Source organism: Tiliqua scincoides, chromosome 3, assembly GCF_035046505.1.
Source record: "Tiliqua scincoides isolate rTilSci1 chromosome 3, rTilSci1.hap2, whole genome shotgun sequence".
NCBI classification, from domain to species: domain Eukaryota; kingdom Metazoa; phylum Chordata; class Lepidosauria; order Squamata; family Scincidae; genus Tiliqua; species Tiliqua scincoides.
This window is the reverse complement of record NC_089823.1, coordinates 151,399,776-151,412,749: the sequence shown is the minus strand read 5'-3', so window position 1 is coordinate 151,412,749 and position 12,974 is coordinate 151,399,776. Positions and strand designations below refer to the sequence as shown.

The 12,974-nt window shown below is 41.8% G+C and overlaps 1 protein-coding gene across 1 annotated transcript in view; it reads right to left on the bottom strand.

Moving 5' to 3' along the window:
* Window positions 1-4,098: 4,098 nt before the first annotated feature.
* The window catches only part of STOX1 (storkhead box 1), a 32,388-nt gene continuing 23,512 nt past the window's right edge, over window positions 4,099-12,974 (bottom strand). Inside the window, exons 3-4 of the mRNA XM_066622273.1 lie at window positions 6,590-8,960; window positions 4,099-4,258 (exon numbers count right to left, since the gene is read on the bottom strand). Of these exons, the coding sequence (XP_066478370.1) occupies window positions 4,099-4,258; window positions 6,590-8,960 (2,531 nt within the window). The remainder of the gene's footprint in view (window positions 4,259-6,589; window positions 8,961-12,974) is intronic.

The window sequence follows — 12,974 nt, the reverse complement described above, 5'->3', positions numbered from 1 at the left end:
CTGGGCTCTCCACCTACAACCCGCACTCTGCCTCAGGTGCTCCTTATATCCTGTAATGGCTGCCTCTAGTGTCTACAGCTGTGCAGCACACCCTCTGCTCAAAGCCCAGGCCTTAACTCTTAAAGGGGCCACTGCTGACACCACATGCTATCTCCTCACCAGATCTTCCCCATTCTAATACAGGCCCTAAGACTATTGATATTGTTGCAGTAGTTACTGATACTAATACTGAGACCTAAATTTGTGGATGAAGTGGGGGAGTGAAATTTAATGGGGGATGGGGAAATTTAATGTGGGTGAAGTGGGGGAGTGAAATTTAAATAGCCAATTTCAGTTTGTTCTGCCTTCAGCCTCAAAGCTACAAGTTTTAAGCCAAAAGAGCCCTTCTAACAGTGATCTGGACTTTCAGAAGGTGTTCGACAAGGTCCCTCACCAAAGGCTACTGAAAAAACTCCACAGTCAGGGAATTAGAGGACAGGTCCTCTCATGGATTGAGAACTGGTTGAAGGCCAGGAAACAGAGAGTGGGTGTCAATGGGCAATTTTCACAATGGAGAGAAGTGAAAAGTGGTGTGCCCCAAGGATCTGTCCTGGGACTGGTGCTTTCCAACCTCTTCATAAATGACCTGGAGACAGGGTTGAGCAATGAGGTTGCAAAGTTTGTGGACGACACCAAACTTTTCAGAGTGGTGAAGACCAGAAGTGATTGTGAGGAACTCCAGAAGGATCTCTCCAGACTGGCAGAATGGGCAACAAAATGACAGATGCGCTTCAATGTCAGTAAGTGTAAAGTCATGCACATTGGGGCAAAAAATCAAAACTTTAGATATAGGCTGATGGGTTCTGAGCTGTCTGTGACAGATCAGAAGAGAGATCTTGGGGTGGTGGTGGACAGGTCGATGAAAGTGTCGACCCAATGTGCAGCGGCAGTGAAGAAGGCCAATTCTATGCTTGGGATCATTAGGAAGGATATTAAGAACAAAACGGCTAATATTATAATGCCGTTGTACAAATCGATGGTAAGGCCACACCTAGAGTATTGTGCCCAGTTCTGGTCGCCGCATCTCAAAAAAGATAGTGGAAATGGAAAAGGTGCAAAAGAGAGCGACTAAGATGATTACGGGGCTGGGGCACCTTCCTTATGAGGAAAGTCTACAGCATTTGGGCCTCTTCAGCCTAGAAAAGAGACGCCTGAGGGGGGACATGATTGAGACATACAAAATTATGTAGGGGATGAACAGAGTGGACAGAGAGATGCTCTTTACACTCTCACATAACACCAGAACCAGGGGACATCCACTAAAATTGAGTGTTGGGAGAGTTAGAACAGACAAAAGAAAATATTTCTTTACTCAGCGTGTGGTTGGTCTGTGGAACTCTTTGCCACAGGATGTGGTGATGGCGACTGGCCTGGACACCTTTAAAAGGGGATCGGACATGTTTCAGGAGGAAAAATCCATTACGGGGTACAAGTCATGATGTGTATGCGCAACCTTTAGAAATGGGTTATGTCAGAATGCCGGATGCAAGGGAGGGCACCAGGATGAGGTCTCTTGTTATCTGGTGTGCTCCCTGGGGCATTTGGTGGGCTGCTGTGAGATACAGGAAGCTGGACTAGATGGGCCTATGGCCTGATCCAGGGCTGTTCTTATGTTCTTATCTTTATAACAATTCTGGAAAGTAAACCAATTCATGCCTACTCTGAAGTAAGCTCTGATGCATTCAGTGAGATTTATTTTCAGTTAACAATCCCTGGATGGGAATTCAAGGCACTGTCTAGTGAAAAAAGCATGAATTCCCACTCCCATTGACCAATGATGTGGAGACTACAAAATTTGTGCCTCACAGCCCAATCCTATGCCTGCCTACTCAGAAGTAAGTCCCATTAGAGTCAATAGGGCTTACTCCCAGGTAAGTGGGGATAAGTTTGGGCTGTAAGTCTACACCCCTGTGCATGGGAGTTGGTAGTGGAGTTTCTGATCATTGACCACTCTATACCAGTGGGGTGCTTCATGTACTCTCTTGTCTCTGAGGATCCAAGCTGTATCCACTAGCTCTCAGATGGCATCTGCTCACAGCAAGTAGCAAGAAGAGCAACTAACATCTTCATCATCAGAACCCTTTCCACCACCACCAATGGGGACACAGCTTGAGCAGGTTGCTTGAGAACTATACATTTCAACAAACACATGAAACCCAGGAAGACAGGGTGGTGATGAGATGGAGACCAGAAGACATATTCAGAGCCTAGAAGATACCTAATAAACCCCTCCCAAGCAGCATTCTCCTGCAATAAGTGCATTAGTTCAGTGTGTGGTGGCCCCAGAAGTGATGTCCTTCTCCAACTTGTGTGATACTAAGTTGTCCCCTTGGGTAACTTAGGGTCCTAACCCTACTCTGAACAGGTTTCTTCAAATAAGATGGAACTTCATTGGTTCAATTATTGTGAATAATTAAGCTCTAGTAATCAACTGACCTGCCTCATCCCCAAAGCAGATGAGGTATAAACTTGGAGGCTGTTTTAACTCTATTCCCTTCTCACAGACAACACCAGAGAGGATAAAAGAGTCGTAATGCATGTTCAACATGCAAGACAAAAATAGCTTTTACTGTGCTTCAACATGGTAGATATCCATATTATAGGACTTATGGTAGCTTTGCATGTGATGGTAGCTTTACCTTTACAAATAATGAGCTAGGTTCCTTTTCCTTCCCCATGTGACTCAGGCATGTTCAAGATTGGCTTTGCAAACATTCACATACCTTCTCTCTAGCCATTTAAGCTTTTAAAAGTGATACTTTTTAAAGTGATACTCTATCCAGGCCCACCTAGGTTTGAGACTAAAAAAAAAATTCACTTTACCAGCTATTCAATCCTCTGATTTTATCCTATTTACTATGGTGGTGGTGGTGAGCAATTTCTGGAGCATTTGTTGAGCTCCATTTTCATTGGATTGGAACCATATTGGGACCTTGCATTCCCTTTGCCTGACCTTCAATAAGTCCTGAGGCATGCACGGTTGCCTACTCATGAGTAAATGGCTCAGTTCCCATGGAGATAGCCTACTTCTAAAACCAGGAGGTTGCCTATAATCATCATGGCTTGTAATCTGTGATGGATGTTACCTCCATAATAATCTGTCCAATTCCCTTTTAAAGGCATCTATCCCAGGTGCCATCACCACATCCTATGGCAAGGAGTTCCACAGATTAATTAGACACTCTGGTATAGAGCTCACCTCAAAAAAGTATATTGTAAACATTTACTGTTAAAACAATATTATTGCCCAATAGAAGGAGCAGATGTAGTGTTTTTGCCTGCCTCCCTCTCCAGTGATTGTTTTAAAGATGCTGCTTCCATCAACCAGTAGATCCCAACCTGAGTAGTCAAAGATTCAGGAGATGGCAACATCACAGCAACATTTGTTGTGGCAGTATAATTTTTTTCATTTATTTGTTGCCTTTACAGTATAAGTTGCATTTTTGTTTCAACTAGAAAAGTGATTTTTAAAAAAAAAAATAAGGCACTAAATGAACTTTTAAATACATAAAAATACTGTACAAGCAGTACTTTGAACAATAAAATAGCAGGCAGATTGCTTGAAACTTTGGGGGAGGTCAAAACTGAAGGCTTATACAACACAGGAATCAGAACTACATTGATGAAGAAAAAGTGGCAAATATCAGTTTCTGTTTTCTACACAGCCTTAGGGCACAATCCTAACCATGTCTACTCAGAAGTAAATCCTATTTTGTTAAATGGGGCTTACTCTCAAGAAAGTGTGGTTAGGATTGCAGCCTTAGAATCATAGCCTTCAACTGATTTATGCAATCACCCAGTAACAACTAGAACACTGCTTGACATCCTCGCTAGCTAGTGGAGATAGTCAAAATGAAATGGGGGGGGGGCAAGAATATAACCAATATAATATTATAAAAATACATTGGAAATAGCTTATTACAACTTTTTCATACATGAAATGAGAAGCATATCATGGCTGTTGCTACATTCTTTAATATATTTGATAGTTGATATTTACAGTAACTATTAACATATGTACAATAAATTCTTGAAACACCAATTTTTGGTGGAAAAAAATTAAACATTCATGACTGGAGTCAACTGAAGCAACGAATTTCTTGTAAGCGTCTTCCCACTCTGTATAGTCTTCTCAATGCCTTCCAAATTCATTAAAAAGCTTCTTCTTTTTTTCAATCCATCCAGGATGGCAGAATTAGCAGATGCAAGACTTTGTGTTCTAGAGAAAAATGTTTTGCAGAAATCAAGATTCACTAACTAATTTATCCATATTCAAAAATTCATAATGACCAACTTCCCCCAAAACAACCTACAGACAAAATCCCAGGTGCCCTCCTATATACCTCCATCCCAGGTGCCCTCCTCTGGATATGCTCGTTTGTCAATATCCCTCTTAAATTGCAGCATCCAGAACGGATCACAATACTCCCAGAGAGATCTGACTAAATACAGTAAGAATACAGGACAGAGTGGTAACGGTACCACAGAATACAGTGATACCATTACTTCTCACAATCTGGATACTACTGTTGCTGCAGCCTGGGAATTCCATTCACCTTCTCTGCTGTCAAATCATATTGCTATTCAGATAGTTGTCTACTAGATCTAGATCTACCTAGATCTTTCTTACACTTGCTACTACCCAGCAAGTATCCCCAATCTTATATGTTGGCTTCTGATTTTTCCTACCCAAATGCAGAATTTTACATTTATCTCTGCTGAATTTTCCCAAAGAAACATGTTCCCATAATGATAAAATATGGAAAGATAGGCTCTTTTCTACTTCATGTCTGAGTTTTTGCCACTATTGGCAAAATAATGCATAAGGTAAGATCCAGTAGTTCTTGAATACAGTTGCCCTTTTGTATCCATCCAGGCTGACCCTGCATGGCTTATTGAACTGGATAGGGTTTCCTCCTCTCCTTCCTACAGCTGCTGGCACTTTGCATTAATCCCACCCCTCCATAGTTTCAGCAAGTCCTTTCTGCCATGACTGCTACTACTCATCCACCTATGCCTCATTTCTGTACCTACTTACTCCCCCCACCTACTAGGACCTCCTTGTCTCTTTGCAATTTCAGACTTCCTTTTTCTCTCAATGTGTAGCAGAAGTCAGTGCATAATTAATGAAAATACTAAAAGAGAGCTTTCCTTCCATCTACTGTGCTACAGCTTCATTCTACAACATATTGCCTACTGCAGGCATGGGCAAATTTTCAACTTTAGGAATCCTGAAGCTTTAACAATTGTAAAGAAGAGAGAATTTCAGCAGATGCAGCTTGTTATCTCATAGATGACAAGCTGCACCTGCTAAATTCTCTTTCCTATACTGTAGTAAATATAGAATACACAGGCGCTGGGCTTTAAGATGCTTTAGCAGTATTTGACAATAATGACACAGGCACACCTGCGTCTGAACAAGAGCACACTCTTGGCCTTGAGGATACGCTGAGTGTCTTCGCCCAGAGCCTGTAAACACAGGATGTTATAAAGAATCATATCTAGGAATGTATTGTGGTTAAGCTTTAGAGGACTACTGGTTACAGCCAGTGTGAGTCTTAACATCCTCTTAGATAAAAGTCCCTATTACGCAGACTATTGACTCATGGTTTAGTATTGTAAACAAGATGAGAGAATGGAAAACCCCAGCCTGTTGTGTAATGTTTGGAGAAGGAATAAAAGGCAGAAAAGGCTGAATCTCAGAAGCTTTCCTTCTGCATCTGGCCTTCCTTCTGCATCTCGCTTCTATACCTGTCTGTTGTATTCATTGCTCTAACGCTTTGCTGCCTCGAGATCTAACTTTCAAACCTCAGAGTGCTTCTGCTTTTAGCACTCTCCCATCAGGCCACAAGATATAGTCTTGTGTGTCTCCCACCAAGCACCAAGGCCCTCAAAAGCCTTGGGTGCTCCCCAGAGCAGCATCTTGCGCTGCTACACTATACAATGGTTAAAGGTCCAAGATTCCTAAAGTTGAAAGTTGGCCCACCTCTGGCCTACTGGAATAACTCAGTCTTGTCTTACAGTTATCCCTTTAGGTTCTCAACATTAGAGTGAACTTAGACCCCAATCCTGAGCTCTTACTGCTGATCCTCTGCTGGCACTGAGTGTCATAAGGCACATCTGCAGCCCTCAGCACCAGCCCAGCTGGGCTAGCCCAGTGCCAGCCAGTGCTGGGCTAGTGCTTGTGGACTGCCGCTGTTCCGCCACTCCATGGTCGCTTGAACCACCAGGCAGCAGAGAGGTAGGTGGGGGTGTAGGGGAGGTGGAGAAGAGGCATTCTGGGGAGCGGGCGAGGAGGAGGTGTACCAAGGGGCAGGGCGGAGACAGGACTGGAGCTCTGCTCCTCCGCATCTCAAGGTCAAAACACACTCATGGGAGGCTCGTAAGACAGGTACTTGTATATTAATAGATCACCAACAGTTTTCCATAACACATTATTTGAAGGTAATTTTTAAAAACTTAAGTACGTGTGACACTTATGATACACACACAAAAAGACACAAAAATATTTAATATCAAATAATAATATCACTCTAATATTTGTTCTTACCTTGGAGAATCTATTCCACTGTCCCCTGTTATGCTGTGGTTTCCCATTTCTTCCAAGTGGTTTTGTTCATGTGGGATATTCTGCTTTAGAACTGCAACATCCTGTGGCTTTCCCACAAGGTTTGTCTTTATTTCCCTGCCTTTTGGTGACAATGTCAAGGATGCTAATTTCTCACCCGCCTCATTGAGTGATTTCTGCCAAGTTCTAGTCTCTGTGCCATGCATGTCACACAAATCAAACACACAGGTTTTACTAACATCTGATATTTGCCCACATTCAGCAGTGTCAGCTCTCTCATTGTTTTTGTAAGCATATTGAGATACCTGATGACAGACGCAACTTTCTCCTTCAAGGTTTAGCTTGTGATACTCTTTTAAGCTATCCTTTGATCTACTAAGATTAGGACACTCATTTCCTTCATGTTCACAAGAATCAAATTTGTCTGAATCAGTTCTGAAGCCTCGGGTATGAGAATGAACACTTCTGCTTGCTGATGCATCCGTACCTAGATCTTGCTGTTCTGAGTTGTTCAAATTCCTTGGTTCAGAGGAACTATATGGGAGTTGGATGGATTGGAACTTGGGTAATTCCATAAGTTCCTGTTGTTCATCATCATGGTACAGAGAACTACAAGCATCACCATGATCAACTTTTTGATACAGAGTCTGTTCATCATAAGTAAATCCTTTATATTGTGGGTTAAGAGATTCAAGCCATTTGCTAGTATTAGATTTTAGTTCACTTTCTAAACAATCACCACCTCTGTGACCAACAATTTTTTCAGACTGTTTCAACTGCTGAACAGTATCTGTATCTCTAGAAAGATCAGCATTTTTTAGGTAATCTGAATTCTGACCAGGTAAGCCATATGTAGCAGCTTGATCACATGGGTGACTTTGATTGAAAGACTGTCGACACTTTCTTTCAGTACTTCCTTCTTCTATCAGTACATCATTGTTAGACACTATGTGAGTCTCCACCCTATGATTCTGGCTTGTCCCCCTATGCAAATTATGTTTCCAGGCTACACTGTCTCTCAAGCACCTGAATTCGCCATCTGTTTGGTATTGTAGGTAATCTGTGTATTTAGCACAATGGTCCTGGACATGGTGGTGATGGTAGTGACTAGCAAAATCAGTGGCCAATTGTTGCTTTTTCTCATCTTCATCATCACATTTCACAGAGAGGGCCTGTTTGGCTTTACAGTTCATAGTTCTTGAGGAATCCAAAGACTGGGACCTTGGGAAATTCCTCTCTGACCTAGGAGCTTTGTACTTTACATTACCATTTTTCTGACTTTTATGTCCTTTTGCAGATTTGTTTCCTCTATGTGGAATATGTTGAAATGGATTGTCAATTTCTTTTTTGTATATAAAGTGAGATTCAGCATTGATTGTATCCTCACACAGCAGTTTATCACAAGTTATGGCTTCATTTATAATACATGACACTGAATGTTCTACACAGTTTTCCAATTTATCATTAATTAGTGCTAATTCATCAGTTTTAAATTCTCTGTCTGTTTTACTAATTTCTTTTTCTTTACTGGGCTGCATTTTCCTGTGATGTTTTGTAGCCTTAATTTGTTTTTTTCGAGTGCCCCCTTTGGAAAGATGTCTGTGCTTCATTGTCAACACTTCTGTAGAGGTTCCTTTATTAATATATTTCTTTTCCTCCTCAATTTTCTGCATTAACACCGTGTGTTTATTTAAGTTGTCTACTGTTAGCACTGGGTTGATGCGCTTGATAATTTCATGTTCAACATCACGTGGGATGTTATCCAAATTATCCTCATCCCTGACTGGCCATTCTTCAGGAGGAAATTGAGCTGAAAATGAGGAGTGTGCTTTTTTGGGGTTTTCTTTTTTTGAGGTGTGGCGCCAGAAAAGACTAAGGCCAAATTTTTTAACCTTCTCTTTTTCTTTCATTGTATGTGTGGAATGAGCAGTTTCACAAGAACGGTTGCCAGTGATGGAATCAGTGGTTGGATTGTGAACCGAAAGTCTGGATTCACAAGACTCTTTTTGACTTTTTCCATTCTGCTCATTGCTCCCTAGCTGCTGAGGTCTCTGTTCGTTCGCCACAGTTTGCTCAGGGAAACAATGACAGGATTTACAATGTGATGTGACAGGAAAATTATCTCTTATAACCTCTGTAGAGTCCTCCATGCTTACAAGGTATGTGATGGAAGGTTCCATTGGACAATTCTCCTGTAACAAGGCCCTTCTGTTGTTCTTCATAGCATTATTAGAGATAAAATAGGTATTTGGAGTCACAATGAAGTATCCTTCCCCAGTATGATAAATCTTCCACTCTTTAATTAGAATTCCAAGTGTACTGTATAGAATATCATGTGTGGGAGTTGCAATGCCTAGAATAGTAAATATAAGAATTATTGATTGCCTTAATATATCCATTATATAAAATATTTAGAATCCTTTTCCTGTTTGACAGCAGAACAAATTTATGAGATAAAGCATTGTTAGCCATTTTACAAATGGGAAAATTAGGTTGAGAGGCAACGAATTGCCTGTAGCCAAAGAACATGTCCTTAGCTGAATGGAGATAAAAACTTTCAAAATTAAAAGTCCAAATGACAATCTCTCTCCTCAGGGCCACTCTTCGTCTATGTTTAGAAACTATAGAAATTGGAATAACTAAATGTGTTTTGTGAAATGCTAAAAAGTAAAAAACATGCACCCAAAATCTGAAATCTGAGCAGCACAAGCTCCATAAGATCCAATTGAATAGAGGCACTCAGGACTGGCCCATCCATGAAGCCATCTGAAGCAGTCACCTCAGATAGCAGATTGGTGTGGGGGGGGGCACCCATTTCTGTCCACCTACTTGCCTCCACTGGTCCTCTTTCTTTCACTCCCTAGGAATGTATAGGAAGAAAGATACACTCCCTGGGAACATACAGGAAAGAAAGGGAACAGAAAGGAAGAAGAAATGTGGAGGGGAAGGGAGTGCTGAGCTAGAACATTGGAGAGTGGGAGAAGCAGAGATTGGCACATCCTCAGTTAAGGAGGGCCACATTTGGCATGCTGCCTTAAGATGTCTTGGGCTGGCCTTAGAGGCACTATACTGGTGAAATCAAGGTGCCAACCCCTACTATTAAGCCAAGTGAAGTAGCCATCTCATGGAGTTGGAATATGACTCCATTAAAGGACTACAGATAATTAACAGGAGAAGGGGCACTACTCAGACATTCCAGCTGGGGTACAACAGTGTCTTGGGTTCAGTTGCGGACCCTGGGGCACAGGACTGCAACATACAGCCCCCCAAGGGATACTTACCCAGCCCATGGAGCCTTGTGCGATGTTCCTTAGTGCACCAAAAGCCTTCTGAGGCCTCTCAAGCACCATTAAACAGTACTTCCGGTTTTCCAATGAAAACTTGAAGTACTGTTTAAGGGCACTCCAAAGGCCGTTTTCAGAGTACCCACAACACAGCGCAGGGCTTTGCCTGCCCCCAAACAACTTTGGAGGGCTGGCGGAGGCAGTGCAACGGGCACAGCCGCCCCCACCAGGTCCACAGGCATGGCGCCTGACCACCCCCCCCAAACCACCACTGCTTGGGTTGGCCCTGAGTGTTAATTTGTGACTCACTTCTATATTCACATTACATCCTGCAAATAAGTGGGAGAGTTTTTAAAGACAAAGAAGTGTAATATTTTTAAGATGACCTATTAACAAAGTAAAATGATCCCTACTGCTCTGCTCTGGAATGGAAATGAGTTATGTAGAGCTGGGGCAGGAAGATGGCACCCTATCTGGAATCCACTATCTTAAACTTCAATATAAAGGCCACACTGAACTATACATGTAAAATCCTGAGCTCACTGTATCCTGAATACAGGCTTTTGTAGGGAACCATTGTCTGTTAATGCTAATAGCAGGAAGCTTTCCACTACTCATACAGCAAAGGGTAGCAAATACAATGGAACTGCAGTAGAGTCACTATTTTAGGGCACTTCTAGAGGGAAGACTTTCAGAGTGTGAGGCATGTTGACCTTGGCACCTGACTCCTATAAACTACACAAGCATTGTATGGTTCCCATGCTGACCACTGGTCACAACTACTGGTCTTCTGCTGTCTCTTGGGCTTTGGACAAAACCCCATATTAGCTAGGTGTTGATATTTTCTCTGATTTTTCTTCCCTATTATTATTATTAACCTACACACTTCTAGTGTTGCACTACTGCACAATTGGCTATAAGCTGTAGGAAATGTGCTGCGCTTTCCAATAAGTTCAGGTAGTAAATAATTATTAATACATTTATATAGAGCTCTAGAATGTTCAAAGTACTTCACCATCGTTCTCTCCCTAGTCCTTACAGAAGGGAAGTCAAACATGGCCTTAGGAGCCTTGTCAGGCTCAAAGCACCCCACCACACTCCACACAAAATTACTGAACTTTCTTCAGTTAGGAAGTGGATGCCTTTAGTAGGCCAAAGGGTTTTGCTCAACTTCAGCATCTCCCTCCATCCCTCTGAATTAGCAGCAAAGTTGCCAAGGAGTGTGAAGAATGGCTTGCAACATTCTGCACTGAAGCAGAGCAAGGTGGAGTGTGGAATTTGCCATTTGCCTGATTTACAACCAAGAACGCCCAAGAGTGAGGTGGCAACTCAGGATACTGGTCAAGGAAAGAGGTGACACACTATGATAGGAAAGCAAAGAATGTTTCTGAAAGCTCACTACCACTCCTACAACTGAACTTGTTCCCTTGATCAAAATTGGGGATTTTTCAGATTTAAAAAATATTGGATAGGTTTGTCCTTACAAACCCGTTGACACTTTTATTTTACAACAACCCTAATGATGTTCCCCATATTGAAGATGGGAGGCTATTCGCTTGCCTGTATCAGGCTCCTTGCCAAGTTAATTGCAAAGGAGGACTTGAACCAGGAGAAGTCTTAATTAGTTCATAGCTAAGGCCGCAATCCTAACCAATTTTCCAGCACTGACATAAGAGCAATGCAATTCCAAGGTAAGGAAACAAACAATGCCTTACTTTGAGGAGGCCTCTATGACTGCCCCCCCCAACTGCAAGGTGCAGCATATGCCCCACTGGCACAGCTATGCCAGTGCTGGAAAGTTGGTTAGGATTGCGCCCTAAGTCTCTGAGCCATTAAACTAACCAGCTTTCATAGATGTTTGTGAATAATTGGAAAAACTAACACTCCAAGAACTCTACAGAGGATGCCCAAAGAAGGTCCTCTTTCTTCTACAAATCATTTGCCTTTTTCTCTGTAATGGCATTAAAAATGCTAAATAAACAGCTAGGCAGATTCAGGCTGCAATCCTATCCACATTTACCTGGGTGTAAGCCCAATAAGTAAATCTATAATAGAAGTAAGTCTCATTATTACTCAGTAAGTGAGTAAGGATAGGATGCATAGGATTGGGCTCTCAGTCCACAGTGCAAGGGAAGTGAAAACCTGCCCTGCAGTTGAGAGGCAGCAATTCCCAGCAATTGAGAATCAACCCTTCTCATATCTGCCTAACTTCACTCCTACTTTGCATACCCTTCTTCTGGGATTAGTTTCTTGGTCCTGGTAGAGTATGAAAAAAATATAGGAAATTGGATGGCTAGATCTTGATAGATCTGGAAGCTGTTGATCCTGCTGCCTAATTTTTTTCATTTCTAATGTACTCTCGACTTGACAACTTTACATTATGAGATGTATGCCTAAGATGTCTTTTATGTGTGTACCTAAATATGAAAATCATTATGACTAATGTAATTGTAAAGAGGTGAATTATACTGTGCAATTTTCATATATGCCCTTCTTTACTCCCTCCCTCATGTTTCCATATTATTACTGTTATGCTCAACTAAGTTCTTATGCTCAGAGTGATGTTGCTCATGATTTTGATTTTTTTTGATTACGCTAGTAGACCCTACTTGGAAGACAGAGAAAGTTGGAACACTTAAGACTGGGCAGGAGGTCTGGTCTAGAGGGTAGAGCCTCCGTCTGCCTGAAGATAACATTCACAAGGTCGCCAGTTCGAGGCCACCGGCACCGTGCAACCTTGAAGCAGCTGACAAGCTGAAGCCGAGCTATTCCATCTGCTCTGAGCGTGGGAGGATGGAGGCCAGAATGTGAAGCCAGATCAGAATGAAACACCTGAATGTAGTGGTTCTTGAAAGAAAGAACCTTCTTTCAAATTGTAAAAATCCCTATTTAATAAGGGATTTAAATAAAGCCTGCCTATGTAAACCGCCTTGAATAAAGTCTTGAATAAAGACCAAGAAAGGCGGTATATAAATACCTGTTGTTGTTGTTGTTGTTGTTGTTAATAACAATATTATAAATTATTATTATTATTAAGACACAATCCTCTACATGCATATTCAGAGACTTTATATTCAATGGGG